Genomic DNA, 19,252 nt, shown 5'->3' with positions numbered 1-19,252 from the left:
GTGTTCCTATCTCCAGTGCTTCTTGTAGTTTGGCCAAGCCCGCTTCAGTTCCGCCTCAATCCGCTCACCCCAGCTCTCCTGCCTGGTCTTGACTACGATCAGGAGCCGTTGTAGGATGTGTGCAACCTTGACTTCATCGACCCCAGCACCCAGACCCCTCATCACCGCGCCCACCGTGACGTCCGTCTCGTCTCCAGAACCCACGTTGTCTTCGACGTCGCCATCGTGCGAACTCAAGGCCTTTCCGACGTTCCTCTCCACCTCCTCACCCAGTCCCGAAACCACAGGCTCATCATCCAGGACCCCGAGGCCCAGACCAACTTTCCTCGAAGCCATTTCCAGATCTTGGAACCAACCCTTCTTCGCATTCACCACGTCTGCATACCCGGCGGCGACGAAGTAGAATCCGCACAGTGCCTTCAAATTATGCAGACCCGGGCGCTCGACATTCTCTTGCAGATGCGCCCAAATGCTTGTCAGGGCGAGGCGCTCGTTATCGCGTCGCGAGAGACTGATGCTGCGGCGGAAGAGCTGAATGTTGCCCTCGCTTGTCATGTATGCCGAGACTTTGTGGGTGATGTCGTCGACGACAATGTGACCGAGGAAGAGGGAGTGCGAGGAGAAGCCGACACGGTCGTAGTCAGGCCGCTCCCAGGGCATGTCGTCGACATCGAGGAGCGCGTTGTAGGCGTCAGGGAAGCTTTGCTCCGCGATCTTGACAATTTCGTCGTAGATGTCGGCGCCCGGGGGCTGTGTTTTCGCGTTTGCGGCCATCGCGGAAGGTATGTAGTTGGTAAAATAATAGCAGAAGCTGAGATCAAAGGTCAAAAACAATAGAGCTAGTAAATCTCAATTCGAAGTCACGGTGAGTTGCGTTTGCAGTGTGACATCATTGCCGCATTTGGTCCAAAAAGTGAAGGTGAAAGCGCATTCTGGGGAGCAAAAAAGAGCAAAAAGCCAAACCTAGTGGAAGTATCTCCATAAGACCGCACTTTGGGGGTATCGAACTGCGAGCCGATAGAGAGCTTTTTGAATCAGTGGTAGTATCGCCATAGACGGCTCACTCTCAGCTATGTGTGCTGTTCGATGGGAGATTTCAGATTTGAATTGTATATATAATTATTTCAATAGCCAAAAGCTGATAGAAATGATAATTCAACTGCCTGAGCCTCCTATGCTGTCGCAATAAACGCGTAAATACACAACCACTAGATAGGACGTCATTCAAGAATGCCATAGAAGGTGTCGCACGCGAGTACTCCAGTGCACGTGCACGTGTTCACGCTAGCGGCAGTGGACCGCCTGATCCTTCCCGGAACAAGCAACGCTCCTGCGACCTGCATCTTCTTAGCCTTATCATCAATACCCCGTCCATTGCGATATATCCTGCTGTAGTCCAGAGTATTATGCACCAGACTTCTCCGCATGCTTTGTCATATATCTTGAGTGCAGGGGGTCGAGCCTCCGGCGACGCGTTGTAGCTCAGACGCGCCAACATCATCGCGCGACTTGCTGGCAACAAGGCCCGTGATCCTTGACAAACAATTGACCAGACATCGGATGCGCTGGGACGCGACACAGACGACTATCCTCGGCGACTTATCACCTTCATAAAAACCGGAAAATGTCCCTCCAGACAATTCGCAAGCTAATGGCCAAGGCCGGCGCCGACTCCTGCATGGATGCACTGCCACCAGCGGATTCCCTGACCTGGATTGAAAATGCACTGGATGAGGCGGAATCCCCAAGTCTGTTGATCGGAAACGTAGGCAACCGCAACGTGCTGACTTATCTGCTGCCATCCGGCGGTGGTTGGGAGGTTCGCTACTGCCTCAGATCCATTGGCGATGACCGCGCGACCTCGACGCTGCCATCAATCACCGGAGATGAAGCCATGACGAAGCCTCTCATCGTTCCGTTCAAATACTTCACAGATGGAACGAAGACCAAGAAGCGAATGCTTAGCATGATTATACGTTACTACTTCCTTTTGCAGAGTCATATAAGCAAAATCGATGCGTGGAACGATGACTTTAGTCGGCGGTTATCGTCTGTGCTGAGAAAGGTCTACGGGAATACCGATGGAAGCCATGGGACCTATAAGCATCCCCGAGAAACAGGCGAGACCGTGGAGGAAAGCTCAGAGCCGGAAGACATGGAAAGCCCGAATGGATTACTGCCTGCCAACCGAAATGGCTTGGTAAACGCACCTGAGAGCAACGTCACATACGATACCCCACATGGTATGAGCTGGGACGGAAATCCGGATTTGCAACTACTATGGTCATACCTTGCTGAGCGCGGCGCGTTGCGACTCTTGGAGAATATTCCCGATGCTCATGACATGGAATTCTTGGATCAGACGTACATCCTAGAAGCCCAACCGAAGAAATTATTCGTCGGAACCCATGCGAAGACAGAGCACAGAATCTATGCCTACATGGTACGAATAGCGCAGCGGGGTTTCCATGAGATCCGATTTTACCTGGAAAGCGCTCGTGGTACCTACGCGTCAATGTCCGCCGAAGCTACAGGGAAGCAGCGCATCTTGCACCCTTTCAGCAAAACTTACCCCAGAAGTACCGGTCCAAGCGACCCACCTGACAAAGCCAGGTTAACGCTCATGGTCAAGTGGTATTTCATCGCAGCTGGAATTGCTACGGACTGCGTTTTACACGAAACCAAGGCCTACCCCGAGCGTCTCCGCTGCGCACTGGAGTACATCTCTGATCAGATGGGCCCTAGTGCCTTCAAATCATCGGGTACCGTACCAATGGATGACAGTATAGCAGATGAGAGTAGCGAAAGCTCCTACACCCCAGAGAAGCAGAACACCCAGTCGACCCTGGCCAATGAACCCACGCCTAAAGCGCCTCGCTTCCCGCAGAGCGTTGCGCGTAAGTCGGCCCCTTCAATCGCACGTCGTACAATCCCTCATGCAACATCAACGCAGAAGCCGCTGCCGACAACCTCGGTTCCCAAATCTGCCAGCCCTGAAGCAGATGCAACACCCACAGCCCCGCCGCGCAACTCCAAGCGCTCAGCCGAAGACGAGGAGTTCGACGCCCTCACCAGGCTGGTCATGCAGCAAAATGCTCTGACGAAGGACCTCAACAATGTTGATCACGAATTGGAGGTTATGGATGCGCGCTTCGAGGCTTTCCAGGAGAAATGGAAACGAGAGCGCGCAGAGTTGGAGAAGAAGAGAGACGAGATCGAAGAACGCAGGGCTGAGGTGAGGAACATGTTCAAGAGGCGGAGGACGCTCGATGTGGAGAGTGACTAATGGAAGCGTGTGATGGGCGGTCACGTGTGCGAACCATGGTTGAGCTCTCAGAATAACGAGAACTCTGGTTAGTTATGCGAATTCCGGTGTATCGGCGCTTGAATGCAGCCCCATACATTCTTAATACGAATTATCTTCCATCCTTGCTGGGTATTCTTCTTAACAACCCGCTCGCCTATTGCACATTCAGCTCGAATATCAGTCGCCATGAACCTGAATCAACTCCTCAACCCGAACACATCGCCGCAGCGGCTGCTGAAGTCTACATGTGTTTCAAAGAGCGCTTCCCTGCACTCTCAAAGCAAGACCGCTGCGTCGCAGCAGACGGCGAGCCCTCCAGTATGTCAAGTGGCGTCGCGAGTCACCCACGATTGCCTGCCTCTCGACTCCGCGGTCAGGCCAGTAGCGTGCCCTACTGAAAACCGACCTGAAGTAACTGGAGAGCCTTATGCCCAACCCTCGCAGAAGACGACAGCGCATTGTGGTTCATGTAGGGCTTCTTCACCTGCAAAACTACCACATACTCTGAACTTGTCAACGGCAGTCGCACCTCGACTCGAGCAAACACCCATAAGAGACGTGAACACACCGCCTGTTGCCGCGCCTAGTGTTACTTCTACTGACACCATCAAGAAAACAAGGAAAGCGGTCAAGCAGGCCCCAAAGCGACGCAAGAAAGAGGAAAAGCCCGCTTCGGTCACCGCAGCACCGTCGCACGAATCGACAACTCTTCGCACTCTTCTTCCTCTACTACTACCCAAAGATGCCAACGTACCCAAGGCCGATCTAGCTACACCTTCCAAGCAGATTAGTTGCCCTGTAGCTCCAGGTCTAGACCTAAATTCTGGACCACGTAAACTTATTCGAGAAGTACCGCAACATCCTCTGGACCTACCCGTTCCGGACGCAAACGAAGCGAAAAGCAAGAAGCGCAAACGGGCAGCACTCAAATGTGACAAAAGGCCAGATCCGGCCTCTACAGGTCACCACGCCCGGCGTAAATGTTTCGGAAAAACGGAGGTTGTGACAGTGGGTGGGTGGGTAGCGTTCAGGAGGGTAGTGGCGTAGGCGTAACCTTGGAAGGAAGGGTGGTGGAGCAAACGCTTCTCGCGGTGACGCAGACTCCATTCATTTCGCGATATATTCAGCCCTCTGGGGGTTGTATTGATATCTTGCCTCTGCAGAAACAATAGTAATTCGAGGTCACCTCGACTCGCAGTCACCACAAATGCGCTGGGGCCATCCACTCAATTATATAAATATCTTAAATTCCTTCGGTGACACTTCCTTCTCCCACCTCCTACATCCGCTCCCTAACATTTGACACCGTCATGTCAGCTGTGCCGAGGCGAGCCCAAAAGACCCGCGTGGTGGATATCAGCGACTCATCAAGCCAGGCATCCGAAGACAACAGCCCCCCAGCCAAAATCGACCCCAAGGCCAACAGAGTCCGTCAACACTACGCAGCCATGAATCCCGATCGACCTAACGCGGTAACGACTGGCAGGTATGGCATGTTCTCTCAGGTCGACCCACGTCTTCCACCGCCTGCGACTCCGAGCAAGACGGCAGCGAAGCGCAAGAGAGCGAGCTTGGATAAGAGGGAGGCTGACAGTAACAAGAAGTCAGGATTGAAAGACGATTCCGGAGATCGGGAAGAAAGTCCATTGTTCGAGCCGGAGTCTGATGGACAGCAAGATGCAGACACTGTTATGCTGAGTCCGCCTTCGACGCCATCGGCCAATTTGCGCCTGCCAAGCCGTAAAAAGGGAAAGAGTACTGCCACACCCCTCTCCACCGTCCTCGCTCTTCGTCGCCGTAGACACAAGCCCATCGTCATCGAAAGCGGATCTTCAGGCTCTGGCTCTGACTCTGACTCTGACTACGACTCCGACACAAACTCTAACATCGTCGTAGCTACACAAGACAACCTCACGACCAACGCCACCAAAGACCTCATCGCTACTTCTGCCATGCCTGGAGATGTCTCCGTCGTCGATGAGTACATCAGTATTCTCAAGGACATTGCTACTAACTCTTCCGAGACCGCTAAGCATTATCAGGCTATCGAAACACTCGCCGAAGAAGAAGAAGAAGACATATCTCTCGCTCTCGACGGACTTGCCGACGAAGAGGAACAGGAGTATGCCGACATTGCGCAAGCATGCGCTCTGTGCATAAAGGACGACATGGCAGAGCCCGACATAGCCGCTGACTTTACCGCTATTCAGGCTGCAATTGAGAGGCGCAACAAAGAAGCTGAGGAGGCTCGTCAAGCTGTACCGGAGGCGATGGCGAAGAAAAAGGAAGAGCTTGAAGCGAAGAGGCTGCAAGTACGCTACAAGAGGGAGGATTTAGAAGAGGAGAGGACAGACTCCGAATGGGAGAAGTTGCAAGAGAGGAAGTCGGAGTTGGAGAATCGGGGTGGTATGGCCATGGGGTTTGAGCTGGGCAAGAGGTCGGTGAAATAAGAAGGCGCAGGGGACCTCGGTGACCTCGCATAGTGCGTCACGTGTAAGCCTGCACTGCAACGAGATGCTATGTCAGCTGCTCACCCATGGGCCTGACGAGGTGTTATCTGGCTGGGAGACTTCTCGATTCAGTATAAGCTGAGATGATTCGGAGACTACATGTACCTATCAATTAGCAACATCTAGGACTCACACGGGCTTTTGCTTCAAGTAGACTCTGAACAATGAGATTTATGGGTATACCAGTAGACTAGCGAACGGCCCCTTGAACCACGGAAACCCAAATTGAAACGCCTTATAACCCCAGCTAACGAATAAAACTACAAAACAAAGAGAAATCGCGACACTCATCTAGAGTACGCCTAATACAAATCGTAAGACCACTAACCCTCGACCTCAGTCTCCGCCTCAGCCATGACCTGCTCGCCCTCATCTAGCATATCCAGCACCCTCTTCAAACCACCAACCATGGCATTGGCCTGGCCCACCAGCAACAGCTTCTCGGCATTTGCCGGCAAGCCGAGGTAAGTAGGCGGCTCGCGCTCGGGAAGGTCATTGACCCAGCCCATGAAGTCCTTCCAGCTAGTCGAGGTAGGTAGTTCGAGACCCTCGCTGTGCTCAGTATCCTTGACGATCTTGAAGTTGTCCTCAAAAGCGGCGGGCGTCATAGTGGCATCGACGAGAGAAGCGAGAATGCGCCAGTCTTCTGCGTCGTCGATCTTGCCACCGTACATCTCAGTGATGAGGTAACGGAGCATCTCCCATGGGATCTTGGTAGGGGCGATGTTAGATCGGCCTTGTGCGACGGTGTCGACCCATGTGTCGATGATGAAGCTGCAGCATTCGTAGTCACTGTCATTGAACTCCCAGAAGCCCTTCCATCCTAGAGTCGGCGCGTAGCGAAGACGCTCTTGAATGACTGCGTGGAGGAAGGACAAGAGGAGGTAGACACGTGCCTTCTCCACCGGCGGCTTGGTGGCCTTCTCGGCCAACGAAGAGAGCGAGTCTTTCATGTTGGCACGGACTCCAGCAGGCTGCTCGTAGGATAGGACGCGAGAAGCGCGAAGTAGGTTGACCGGAATCTTGGGGCTGGACTCCATTGACAGGAAGAGACGGAAGTCGGGGTTGGGCTTGAGAGCTTCAAGACGCTTCTCAAGCGATTGCAACCATTGTGGAGCGAGATGGACGTTCTTGACAAGTACCCAGTTGCCTGTAGTGGCGGCGTTAGCGATGGCTTTGTCGGCTGATGCGGCGCCTTCGTTGGAACCCATGGCAATGTTTGTGCAGCTGACTTGCTCCCTCTCTACAAGATTGTCGACCTTGTAACTTGCGTCGAATCCAGGACTGGAGCTGAGCGCCACCGGGGTTACTGCATTGACTTGCTTGACAATATCGCCCAGATCACCGCTGGCATCTAGGATGCCCTTGCCAAACACCTCAGTGACAAAGCGCTCGACGGCGGGTACGAAGCGATCCACACGGAATAGCTTGACCAAGACGAGAGCTCGTAGTAGCTTGTCGAACTTGGTAAGATCTTCTGGCCAAGCCTGCGGTACATGTCGCTCTCCCATCTCTTCATTGAGGAAAGCATCCCAAGCGCTGTCTTCAATCTTTGGCAGCTCTTCCTTAAACATCGGGATCTTGCTGGCACGCTCCATGGCCTCCTCTTTGCGCTCTGTCTCGGTTGACACATCGATACCCTTCAGGTCGGGGTCAAGGATCTGATCGATGTGTGCCTTGTCCATCTTGTAGGGCGCCGCTTGCACGAGCAGCATAGCAAACGTAACACGGTCCTTCTGGAGCAAGGAGAGCGAAGTGCGGCGGTATGCGTCAACGAAGAGCTCAGTAACGATCTGCTCAATACGGGCAGCATGACCAGTGATGTTGGAGTTGCGAATCTTGCGCAGCACAGTCTCAAAGATCTGAGTAAAGTACTGGAGCGAGAACTGGTAAAAGTGGTTGAGATGGTGCAGTTGCTCCAACACAGCGAAGATAGCTGAGCAAGAACGAGCGACAACAGTGTACTCCTTTGTGATGTTCTCGACCTCTGTCATAACGCCAGCGGTCTCGGAGACCTTGTCCGAAATCTCCTTGGCCTCCTTCTTGAGCGTCTCGAGCGTTTCGATGACGCGGTCGTCGTCCAGAATGTTACCGCGCGATTCGTTGAGAGCTTGAAGCAGTCGCTTCTCAAGCTGACGAAGATGGACTGCGAACTCTCCTTGCATCTTGATGAGGTTGGATCGGCGCTCATCAACATCAGGTCGCTCGGACTTGAGGACTTCGTTCAGTGTCTGTGTCTGCAAGCTGCTCTGCGTGACAGTAAAGTTGACGAACGTGGTACGACTGCAGATGTCAGGAGCGAAGTTGGCGGAAGGATCGCGTGTTGAGAGGTAGAGGCGGAAAGACGGCGAAAAGTCGATCTCCTGCTTGCCGAGTTGAATGAGCACACGACCTCCAGTTTTCTGGTACTCCTTGTTGAGAACGTGGTTAAGGATGGGATCCAGATGTTCGGCATCCTGAATCAAGATTGGGTTACCGAAACGCAGGGAACTCTCAAGTTGTTTGGTGAATGAATCATCCAAGAAGCTAGTCACCGTGAGACGGCGGTCCTTGCATTCGTTCTGTAAGAACTCTGTTGTTCTGCCAGAAGGATCGATGATAAGCGGGTAGCGGTTGAACCTCTGCAGGATGATGGCGTTCTCGGTGCACAGGTCGTCGACCGGCAGACCATTGTGTTGCCAGTTCAGGCGGTCATCAGCAGTCGAGAGATATTCCGTGAATGGATTTGTTGGCTTGAAGCTAATTCCGGAGTGTTTGAGGTGATCGTACCAGTCCTCTGTAAGCGCTTTCCTGTACTGTTGGTCGTAGTAACCGGCATAAGCGATGAACGCAGCTGCAACCAAGACGTCACCAACGATGGTGTCGATCTGAGAATCGAAAGACTTGCTGCTCTCCTCCCATCGAACGCGTTCAGAGGACAAGCTGTCGAGAAGGCGTACACTGCGGTCGACCTTGAACTGAACGGTCGCCATCTCCGTCTTGATGGCCTGAGTTTCACTGATCAAAGCCGCGTACTCAGTCTTGTATCGGCCAATGCTCTCCTCGAGGTTCTGGATGAGGACCTGGGTTTCCTTGGCGCCCTCCTCTGTCTTCTGAAGCTCAACTTGCAGGTTCTCGACTTCGGCACGTAGGGGACCGACGCGGTCAAGGATGTCGGAGTAGGTAACTTGCGCAGATACCCATTGTACAAGGGGACCGCAAGCCTTGGAAGCGCGATTGACCTTCTCGAAAGTGAAGTCTTCTTGGGAAAGATATTCCTTCTGCATCTTCCTGCGGTGGCCTGCAGTCATCTGCCTCTCGTTGTCGAACTGTACGATACTGGCGATGAAGTCGTCACGCCTGACGATGGAAACGATAGTCTTCCAGCTGTCGGGCTTGTGTCCAAGAATCGTGCAGACGGCTTCCAAAGCGAGCTTGACACCAGCAGGAGGATTCTGCATAGATCGGACTTCGGTAAGATGCTGTCGCTTGATGTTCTGCACACTCTTCTGTGCCTCCGCCACAGCCGGCTCGGCAGCCGCCAAATCGTGTTCTACCACCTCTTGTCGCTTCTGAATCTCCTCCTTGTCCTTCGCAAGCTGAGCTTGCATCTTGATCGATCCAGCCTTCTTCTGTTCCGCCTCGTTCTGGTCCGCAATCATACGTTGCAGCTTTTCGTTCGCTTCTGCATCCTTCTTAGTGAGCTGCGTCTGCTTCTGTGCAAGGCTTGCTCGCAGTTCCTTGACCTTGTCGAATGTCTCGCGCAGCTTCTCAAGACCGACGTTGAGATGGCGCTGCTGCTCCTCGAGATCTTCGCGCTTTTCGTTGTAAAGCTTGACGTACTGCGCAACGAAGTCCAAGAAGTGACGTGGGGTAAGGTACATCTTCCGGTTCTGTGTCTTCTGTAACTTCGCGTTCTTGCTGCGTAGCGAGTGGTGTACAGCGACCATGGCATTGACCACACTTTCGCGGTGGGAAGGCGGAAGGGTGAGTCCGCGGTAAGCAACGGGAATGCTATCCGGTGCAACGTAGTTGGCGCGGTCGAGATCAACAGATTGTGTGAGCTCTGAGCTGACTTGGTAAAGAGCCTGGTCTGACCAGTCTCCGAACCAGTTGAGCACGCAACGGTTGAAAAGAGCAGGACTGGTGGCTGCCTTCGACGAAAGACCCTCTTCGGGTGGATTCATGGTGAACACAACATGAAGGTTCTTGACAATTTGCTCCGTAAACCACTTGTACAGCTCTTCCTGTGAGTCGAGAATGATGCCTTGTCGCTGCGCACCCTCCTTGATAGCAGTAAGCAAGGAAGCGTACTCATCACCTTCGAACAGACCAGGAACCTCCGCGTTGGCCAGGAGGGTGTTCATGCGCTCGAGGAAACCGGAGTCAAGAACATTGGCCTCGTCCATGATGAAGCAGATCTTCTCGCCCTTGCAACCGCATCGTCGAAGCACGGTACGCAAGTCTTCGTCAAAGTCTTCGCCCGAGTACTTTCCGTGGACCTTGATTTGGTAGACGCTCAGACCGTTCATCCAGGCCACGAAGCGAGACAGGGTTGTCTTTCCAGATCCGCTGACACCGATGAGAATGAGATGGCCCTGTGGTTGACGGAAGACACGATCGATGCGAAGTACGTGCTCGAGCACGTCGTTGAATAGGATGAGTGGCACATCCACTTCTTCTTCGCAGAAGGTACGAAGACGAGCCTTAACGAACTCGCGAAGCTGCTCACGCTCAACCGGCACGTAGTTCTTGGACAGCCAGTTGGAGAAGAGGATGGGGCCACCAAGAGCCTTCTCTTCGTCGATGGTAGGGAAGTGTTCAGCCGCAATACGGTGGACGCACTCTTCAGTCCATTGCCTCTCTTCCTCTGCGATAAGACGATCCTGGAACAGGCGGAGTGCCTCGTGTGCCCAGATACGAACGAGGCCTTCGATCGGCAAAGTCTCAAGGGGTCGTAGTGCCTCGTAGATACCACGTACCCATCGAGTAAGCTCACGAGGAGAGTAAACGTAATGTGGCTGGATATCCGGTGTGAAGCGCTTTTGTGACTCCGCATATAGCTGCACCATAGCCCTCGTAAGAGCGTCTGCGTAACCTCGTAGAGTCGGGATAATTTTGAGTACGGCGGTATTGAAGGTGCCGTAAATCTGAAGAAGAGATTGCTGTCCAGGGTAATCGACCATGATGAGCGGGGCGTGGCGTAAGAACCTGAGGCCCATAGGCGTACGTCCAGCATCGGTGGGAGGGTTACAGGCACCAACAAATTGGATGCGATCGAGTGTAACCCAAGTCTTGTCAGATGTCCTCCAGAAACCATTGTGCTCGACAAGCTGTCGCAGGAAGGAGATAGCTCGTTGAGTACCGTACTTGTCGGGTGCTGGCAAGTTGATCTCGTCGCAGAAAATGACGAGCCAGCGACCAACTTGAGTGGGAGTAAGTTGCACGCCGTTAAGAGTCTTCTTGTATTCACAGTACTGTTCGAACGTCTTGATGAGAAGATCCGGGGTAGTGGCACTGGAGAAGTTGAGACCAACAACCTGCATGTTGGGTAGCTTTCGAAGTGCGCTGAACAAAGTCATGGTCTTTCCAGAACCTGGAGGACCGCAAAGGAGTAGGGGCTTGTGCTCCGCAAGCCAAGAGTACAGAACATCCTCGTGGCGAACCGTGTCCAACGTGGGAATAACCACATCGGTCTGAGTAACGGAATGGGTGTTGACTTCGACGTTCGGTACCTGGCTCTGCCATGTGTCCCACTCTGGCTTGTCGGGCTTGACATCGTAATCAATGAGCGAAGTGGTCTCGTTGAGGGCGGGGAGTTCAACGTCAGTAAGACCAGCGATGAGATCTCCAAACTGCTTACGCTCCATAAGAGGGCAATCACCGACCAAAGCCCAGACCAAGGCTACGAGCAACTTCTTCGCGAGATAAGTCTCCATCTTGTCATCCTCAAGGGAAAAGTCCGGGTGCTGCACATTGTACTCTAGAACATTGCGGCATGCTTTGTTGAGCAGAGAGAACAGTGTGTTGAGCGCACGGATGTCGGTGTACTCCATGATATGCTTGAACTTCCTAGCCATGCTGAGAGCCTTCTCAATGAATCGGTCCTGGGTGAGCTTGATGTGCAAGAAGTCGGCGATGAGACCTTGTGTCGTCATCGTCTTCTGCGACATCTGACCTGGAGCGACCGAATCGTCTTCGAGGTCTTCGAACGGTGTAGTCTTGAGATGCTCGATGTAGTTCTTAATCATCATATCGACCTCCACAGTATCGTCGCTGAACCAGACCATACCGCAACGGGAGACGGTAGCCAGTGTGGCGTACTTGAGAGTCTCAACTTCGAACATAATGCGAACATTGGATGGCAAGTTGAGACGCTCTCCGTTTGGCAGGGTGAGAAGCTTGTTGTCGTCAAGCACCGAGTTCAAGTTCTCGACCCACTCAGGATCAACATCACCATCAAATACGATCCAGTGACGCTTAGTGTCTTCACCACGAAGGTTGTCGACGATCTTACGCAGTATGCTTGTGAAAAGACCATCGGTCCACTCGCGTGTGGTGCTGTCGAGAGTTCCGTAAAGCTGTTCCTTTGACATGACTTTGGGATCGATGACGTGACAGACGCCTTCCACTCCCTCCACGGCTTGAAGGGCAGAGAGAAGCGTCCTCCAGGCAGCAGTTTTTCCAGATCCGGAAGAACCGACCATCATGACACCGTGGTGCAACTTCTGAATCTGGTAAAGCTGAATGATCTTGGTCAACCAAGAATCGCTAACCACGAGCTTCGACTCCGCGGCGCACTTGTGGATAGCTTCGGTCAACTTGTCAAGAGGCGCAGGGATGTATTCCACACCGGGGAAAGCCTCCTCTTGGATGGCCATCAAGAGCTCGACATCAGAGCGAATAAGCTTCGGTGCCATTGTTTCGCGTAAGCTCTGAATGATGATTTGAGGCTCCATGCTAGCTTCATCCAGAGTCTGAGAGTCTTGCTGAGCGGCGATGCGGGCGCGCTTTAACCCACCAGAGCTGACAAGCACACTCTTCAGCGCACGCAGACCAAAGTCGTAATGAGCCTGCTTGGAAAGACCAGCTGAGCACTTGTCGAAGAACGGTACGACCTGCTTCGACAGCTCTTTCGCTTGCGAGAAACCTTGGGAGTACAGCATGACTTCAGCAATAAGTTCCTTGTCGGGTTTGGACATGGCCACGCTTCGGAAGAGCTTCTTGAGATTGTCGGGCAAATTCGATCGACCTGCATAACCAGGGTTCATGGTGATGAAGACTCCAGTGTTACCGTTGACCTTCAGTTGACGACCAATAAGCTCGATCTGAGATTTGTCGTCCTCGGCGCCCTTCTTGAGACCCAGCTGAATGTTTTGAATCTGCTGAGACACAGCCGACAGGATACGCTCTTCCAGACGGTTGAACTCGTCGAAACAACCCCAGGCTCCAACCTGGCAAATACCAAGGAAGATACGACCCATAGCTTGGAAGTCGAAAGTGTCGTCACAACAGAACACAAGGGTAAAGCGTCCAAGCTGTACACCAAGAGCTTTGACCGACTCAGTTTTACCAGTACCAGCAGGACCGTATGGCGAACCACCAAGTCGCTGACAAAGCGCCTGGGTGAGGGTGAGGAAACAGCGGTCGGTAAGAGGTGTGCGCACAAGGCGATCGGCAACACCCAGGTACTCGAAACCGTAGTCGAGAACGGCATTTGCCATCTTGATCCTCAATCGCTGCAAGAGATCATTGCCGGGCTCATACATGTATCGCATGCATAGTAGCCACATGTGATGGGTAGGAGAGCGTGCGCCAACCTTGTCAAGCTTATGGATGACGTCTCGCTGGTGAACGAACTCAGTGATGAGGTCCTCGCACTTGCGACGCTGAATGGGTTCAAGGTCACCCAGAACAGCGGTAGCGAGGAGCTTCAAGACGTTTACTTGCTTCTCGTACAACTGAGGCAAGGTCGTGCCTTCTTCAGAAAGAGACTTCTCTACAGCATGGGTCCAAGCGATCTGCGTTCCGAGGACGACTACCTGCGTTGGGTACTTGGCGATGTAGTTGGTGAAAGCTTCAGGGTCCATCGCATCAGGCTCAATGAGTTGAGCGAACTCTTCGTAAGCTTCGAAAGTCAACTCGGCCAGAGTAGTCTTCATGTTGGCTTCAAGGGCACCAAGCCATTCGTTGATCCTGGGTGTCTTAACGAGCGAGATTTCTTTGCGAAGCGTAACCTCCTCTCCTTCCTTGGACGTGAATCCTTGAATGACGCCGTCCTCATCAGTGATAAGTCCAGAGATACCAGCAAACATCTTTCGCAGATGTTTGGCAATACGCATAACATCGTTACTGTTACCGATGATTTCCAGTAGATCCTCGTCACCAACGAAGTAGAAGCGAGGGAAGGATACACGCTCGCGTTCCAGATACTCTCCGAGTGCCTTCTGGATCTTGTTCAATAGCTCGGCGAGGCGTTCCAGCGACTTCTGCACACCAGAGATGTTGAGGACTTCGAGCACGAAAGGCTGTCGCGAGACCTTCTTCATGACTGACAAGAACTCAGAGTTGATGTTCTGGAAACGAGCCGACTCCATAGGGAGCAGGTGCTTGATGTCAGCGTTACCAGTGAACACGCCCTCCAGGTAGACCCATTGACGTTGCACATCGATCCATACATCGAACAGAACATGCACGCGATTGAGCTTGTCCTCCCAAGAAGACGCCTCTTCCTCGAACTCCTTGTAGTAAGGCGAGTGGCGCATAGCCTGCAGTGAGTTGAGGTTTTCGCTGCACTTAGCGAACAGGTCGTCCCATCCCCTGATAAGACGGCACTTGTTCTGGTAGTTGACGAGCTCCAAAGAGTAGTTCTGCCAAGTCTCGCGGACCTGCTTGATGAACTCCTCAAGTGCCATCTCGCCCGCTGCTTGAGTAATGACATCGCGAATGATCTTTTCGCTAGGGCCGAGCTTAAGGTCCCAGACATCACCGAGTGTCATGGAGATGGCGGAGTATCGCTTCTGTGGCCTCAGGTTCTTGAAAATCTTGACCCAATGGCGCTCTTTGACGGCATCAGAGCGCAGTTCTGCAAGAATCGTGTTTTCTTTGAGAAGTTGCTTCAGGGTAGTCTGAACGAATTCGAAAGCCTGGTACTGGCGCATCCGGCTGGGCATGTCCTTGGTCATCTTGAGCAAGTTGTCAAGGTTCTGTCGCAGCTTGCGAGGCTGAATGCTGGTCCACAAGACCTCACGAAGGTCGTCGATGCTGGCCCAGATGGTGCCAAGCGCAGACCAGACGGATTTGAAGTCTTGCACTTCCTCCAGCAGGGTCTCAAGTGCGTTTTCTGGAGATGGTGGTAGTCCAAGAGCTTCCTTGGCCTTCGAGATGTTGCTGGACTCGTTCTGAAGCTGGCTAAGCTTCTGGTCGAACTTGGCCAGAATGGCTGAGGCTTCAGCTGGCGCCAGGTTTCCTGCAACAGGCTTGTCCTCTGCCCACTCTCCTGTGATGTTCACAATCTTCTGGCTGACGACTTTGTCCTCCGCGCCAATCTTGGCGCGCAGCGCGTCAGCTTGATCGTTCGCAATCTTGGTCTTCCTCTCCAGAACCTCGTTCAGCGTCTGCCATTCATGGTCGATCTGTTCCATCTGCAGCCAGTCGGACGGGAACTGGTAACGCTGGCGAGCCAGAGTTGCTTGACCTTGACGGAAAGTGGACATCTCTGGCTCCCATTCGAGAACCTTCCTCTTGCATTGCTGTACTGTTGTAATAAAAGAGACAGCCTGAGCAGTGGATGAGGCCTCCAGGGTCTGCATTTCAAGATCCTTACGTGCCTTCTCTATCTGCACATAAACGTCGTTCATGCGCTGACCAAGCCTACTGGCAAACTTGGTGAGGATTTCCTGCTGCCATTGGTCGTACTTGGCGTTGACCTTGACCTGCACTTGGTCGTAGTCGACAGTGACATAGCCAAACTGGCGACTGATGTCAGAGTTGTCGAAGGTAGCGCGAGTCTTACGAATTTCCTGGAGTAGTTGTAGCCATCGTGAAAGATCTTCGCCAAGGATGTCGTAGACATGGTCTGACTGCAGATCCCATAGAGATTGGAACTGGAGCCACTCATCCACGTATGATGAGATGTCACGGAGCTTGCCTTCGACAGCGCCATAGACTTCAATAAGCGAGTCGGTGCACCGGCTTGGCAAGTCAGAGAACTGGCTGGCAGAGGTGTCGTTGGTCGCTTCAAGTCGGATCTCGTATCGTGAAGCCTTGATCTTCTGGAGAGTGCAAATGATGGCGAGCCATTGCTGCAGTTGCTCAAGCCAGCTTGCACGGGCGTATTCTACCGGAGGGCTGAGGTAAATGACCTGGTTGCGCATAGTAATCTCAAGAGTCAATCGCGCCAGAGTCGGCTTGACTTCTGGTGCCTCCGTCGAGACAACTTCACTGACTGGGCGTCGAGTTCGATCTTCCTCGTCTACATTATTGAAGACCTCAATCCACAATGCAATAGCTCGGCTGAGACGGACCAGCAAAATCGATTCGATGCGCGCATTCATATCAGAAACCCAAGAGTCAAGATTGGCATAGCTCTCAAGGTTGAGCTGATCGATGGACTTCTGGATAGTTTCGAGGTTCTGTTGGAAGGCTTCCTTGGTGTAAGGACATGTCTCCAAATCCTTGAGCGACTTCTCAATCGCAGCGTTGATGTTGATGAGTGTTGCAACCTTGAGTTGAAGTAGTGACGTTGTAGCTGCGAAGTCACGTACAAATTGAACATGCTTGCTCTCACTACGGACGCTACCACCGCCAACAGGGAAACCAGATTGTCGGACGTGAAGATCGTAAGCATGAACAAAAGACTCCCACTTGAGGGGAACACCTTTGCCGACAAGCGCTTGAACCTCGTTAACGTAGTTGTTGAGTAAGAGTGCAACTCCGCCAATCTCAGAAATCGACCGCAGGGTCTGGGTGTACGTGCGGACACTCTCCATTAAGCTGACTGCGTAGGGGTAGACACGCTTGGCCTCTTTCGAGATGTTGTTGATGCCGTGAGGCACTTGGTAGCCGCGCCATGTCAGGTTACGAACTTCCTTAAACAGCGCAATGACTTGCGCGTCAAAGTTGACGTTCAGCTCCAAGATGTTTCCTGCGGCACGGTTCCTGCTGACAAGGAAGAGGCGTCCCGAGATCTGCAGTTTCCTCCTCGCCACTTCCTGAAGCCATGACTCAAAGATCGGCCTGGTGTCGAGCTTCTTCTTGAACATGCTGCTCTCAGCCTGGAGCTTTTGACCTTCAGCATGTAGCGCCCAGTCCTTACCGAGGATATCTTCGACCTTGCCCATGTAGCTCTCCAGCTGTGTTTCAATCTGCCGAGCCCAGATAACAGCACCGGAGACCGGGGGGAAATCGCGAAGCTGCGCCATGGCATGAGCTTCCGAATTACCGTACTGGCGCTTGAAGCGCTCGTGAAGTGCCAAGATATCCTGCTTGACATTCTCAATGAGCTGAGTCTGGTATTCGGAAATGGCTCCCCGAATCTTAGGTCGCACAAAAAGCGGATTGAACTTGGAGAAGACGCGGAACATCTCACTGGCGGTCTTGGCGGTACCAAGACGGTCTCGCAACCTAGCGATGATTGAGTTCTCGACACGGGAAGTACGCTCGTTGTACTTCTGCTCTGCTTGCTCGAAAAGTCGCGTGCCTTCAGGAGAGACATCCAGGACATCGACGTCCTTGAGCACATCGTAAGCCTCCTTGACTTCTTTCACGGCGTCAACATCACCGATCTCCTCGATGATGACCGCCTCCTTGGCGGGAGCGCTCTCGGATAAGGAAGATTGCGAACCCAGGACATTAACGATGGTTCGCTGAAGCTGCTCGTGGTTCTTGCGGAACGTTGTAATGTAGCGAATGCGCTCCTCCGTCTCCTTGTGCCTAGCTGCAATCTTGATCGGGATGAACTTCTCGTTCCTTCGCCTAGTCACCTCACGAGCAACATTAGTGAATTCCTTTACGTTTTCCTCCCATGTGCGCCAGATGCTCTCAGCGACAGCCATGATCGCCTGGAACTCAGGGTAGTCCATGTGCATAAGTGTCTTGCCGTGTAGGAGATTGTGCAGTTGCTTGTCGAGGTCGCCGGAAATGGCCTCCACGAGAGGAAGCGCTCGGCGGACGGGGTAGGGGCAAATGCGGAGCTTCTTGTTCATGTGGCTGAAGATGGCCTGTATCGCTTCCTGTACTGCTTGTAGTGAGGTCGAAGATAGCAGCTGGTCGAGAGGAAATTCGCGCATCAGCTGGTTGTACTTCTGGACCAGATCCGTGCTCTCCTTGAGTCCAGTATCTGCGCTGAAGCTGACCGTCGCTTGGAAACGCTTCGCATTCTTCAACACGTCCAGAGTGAGCCTAACACCGGGACTGCCCAGTTGAGTCTCAATGTCCTGCAGCCTTGACTCCATAGAGATCCAGAAGTTGATCTCTTGCGCTGCAGTCCCAGTTGATACATCTCGGGATGTCTTTGTGATTGTCTGTATCGACTTGATCCATCCGTTGACCGTCGACTGCAATCCGTTAAGGAAGCTGCTGTCTTGAACAATGCCAGGGGGAATGAGTTCTGGGGAGGGCTTCACGTTATGCTGGGCAGCATCGTCGAGCGCACTCTGGATGAGCGGGTGGAGAGGCAGAAGTAGTTCCGGAATCTCGACATTCTGCTCCAGATTGCCCAGACTGACGGCCAGTTCCGCAATCTTCTTCCGTGTCGCCGAAATACCCGTCCTCGCATCATTATCGCCCTTGCTGTATTTCCCTGCCAGGTCGCGCGTGCTCTTGGTGTAGGTGTCAAAGTACGGCTCGACCGCAGACTGAATGAGAGAACGAAGAAACTCATAGGGAGTGCCGTCGGGCGAAGAAGCGTTATTAGAAAGTATAAAACCGGGCAGCGTCTGTATAAGGACTTGCTGGCTAAGGGGTATCGCGGGGTCTATGGGTATCGGTCGCTTCGAAATAACAACAAATGCTGCGCAGGTAGGAGAAGCGGTAATCTCAGTCGAAATGGTGTAGGTGAAGCGCTGGGTCGCCCCTGCTGCTTGTGTCAGTCTGGAGGTTCCTTCCCCGTCAGAAGGGTACCTGCCGTTCGCTCCATCCAGGCCATCGATGCGGGCTTCATCGGCTCGGTCTTTCACAACGTAGAGCGCGGACTGCCCCTCGGAGGCGAAGCGGGCGCATCGTTGCAGCGTGTCCTGCAGCTTGGCGCTCGAGAGCAGACTACCGGGTGCAAAAAGATCTTCCTTGGAGGCGCCCAGACTGACGTCAAGTACCTTTTCCAGGTGGTCGACGATGAGCTGGGGGTCTATCGAGGGTGGCGAGGGGCTGGGTGTGCGTATGCTGCCGTTGGGCGCCCCTGGGTTCAAGGGTCCCTCCATGTTGATTGTTTATCGCGTGTGTCGCTATGAAGACATGT

General features: G+C 53.2%; 4 protein-coding genes across 4 annotated transcripts; 2 read left to right on the top strand and 2 right to left on the bottom strand.

Moving 5' to 3' along the window:
* Positions 1 to 6: 6 nt before the first annotated feature.
* On the bottom strand, positions 7 to 774 carry J4E79_001197 (uncharacterized protein; the record flags this gene model as incomplete). The annotated part of the gene is made up of 1 exon (XM_049350107.1): positions 7 to 774. One exon carries the CDS (start codon positions 772 to 774, stop codon positions 7 to 9), a length of 768 nt encoding a protein of 255 aa, XP_049215266.1.
* An 850-nt stretch (positions 775 to 1,624) lies between these two features.
* J4E79_001196 (uncharacterized protein) lies at positions 1,625 to 3,286 on the top strand (the record flags this gene model as incomplete). The annotated part of the gene is made up of 1 exon (XM_049350106.1): positions 1,625 to 3,286. One exon carries the CDS (start codon positions 1,625 to 1,627, stop codon positions 3,284 to 3,286), a length of 1,662 nt encoding a protein of 553 aa, XP_049215265.1.
* A 1,331-nt stretch (positions 3,287 to 4,617) lies between these two features.
* On the top strand, positions 4,618 to 5,757 carry J4E79_001195 (uncharacterized protein; the record flags this gene model as incomplete). The annotated part of the gene is made up of 1 exon (XM_049350105.1): positions 4,618 to 5,757. The coding sequence occupies one exon, from the start codon at positions 4,618 to 4,620 to the stop codon at positions 5,755 to 5,757; it is 1,140 nt and encodes a 379-aa protein (XP_049215264.1).
* Positions 5,758 to 6,140: 383 nt separating this feature from the next.
* RO1 (Dynein heavy chain, cytoplasmic) lies at positions 6,141 to 19,214 on the bottom strand (the record flags this gene model as incomplete). The annotated part of the gene is made up of 2 exons (XM_049350104.1): positions 6,141 to 18,888; positions 18,919 to 19,214. 2 exons carry the CDS (start codon positions 19,212 to 19,214, stop codon positions 6,141 to 6,143), a joined length of 13,044 nt encoding a protein of 4,347 aa, XP_049215263.1.
* Positions 19,215 to 19,252: the final 38 nt, after the last annotated feature.

Source organism: Alternaria viburni, assembly GCF_023758015.1.
Source record: "Alternaria viburni strain BMP 2772 chromosome Unknown scaffold_2, whole genome shotgun sequence".
NCBI lineage: Eukaryota > Fungi > Ascomycota > Dothideomycetes > Pleosporales > Pleosporaceae > Alternaria > Alternaria viburni.
The sequence above is the reverse complement of the archived record's forward strand: the minus strand, read 5'-3'. Positions and strand labels throughout refer to the sequence as shown.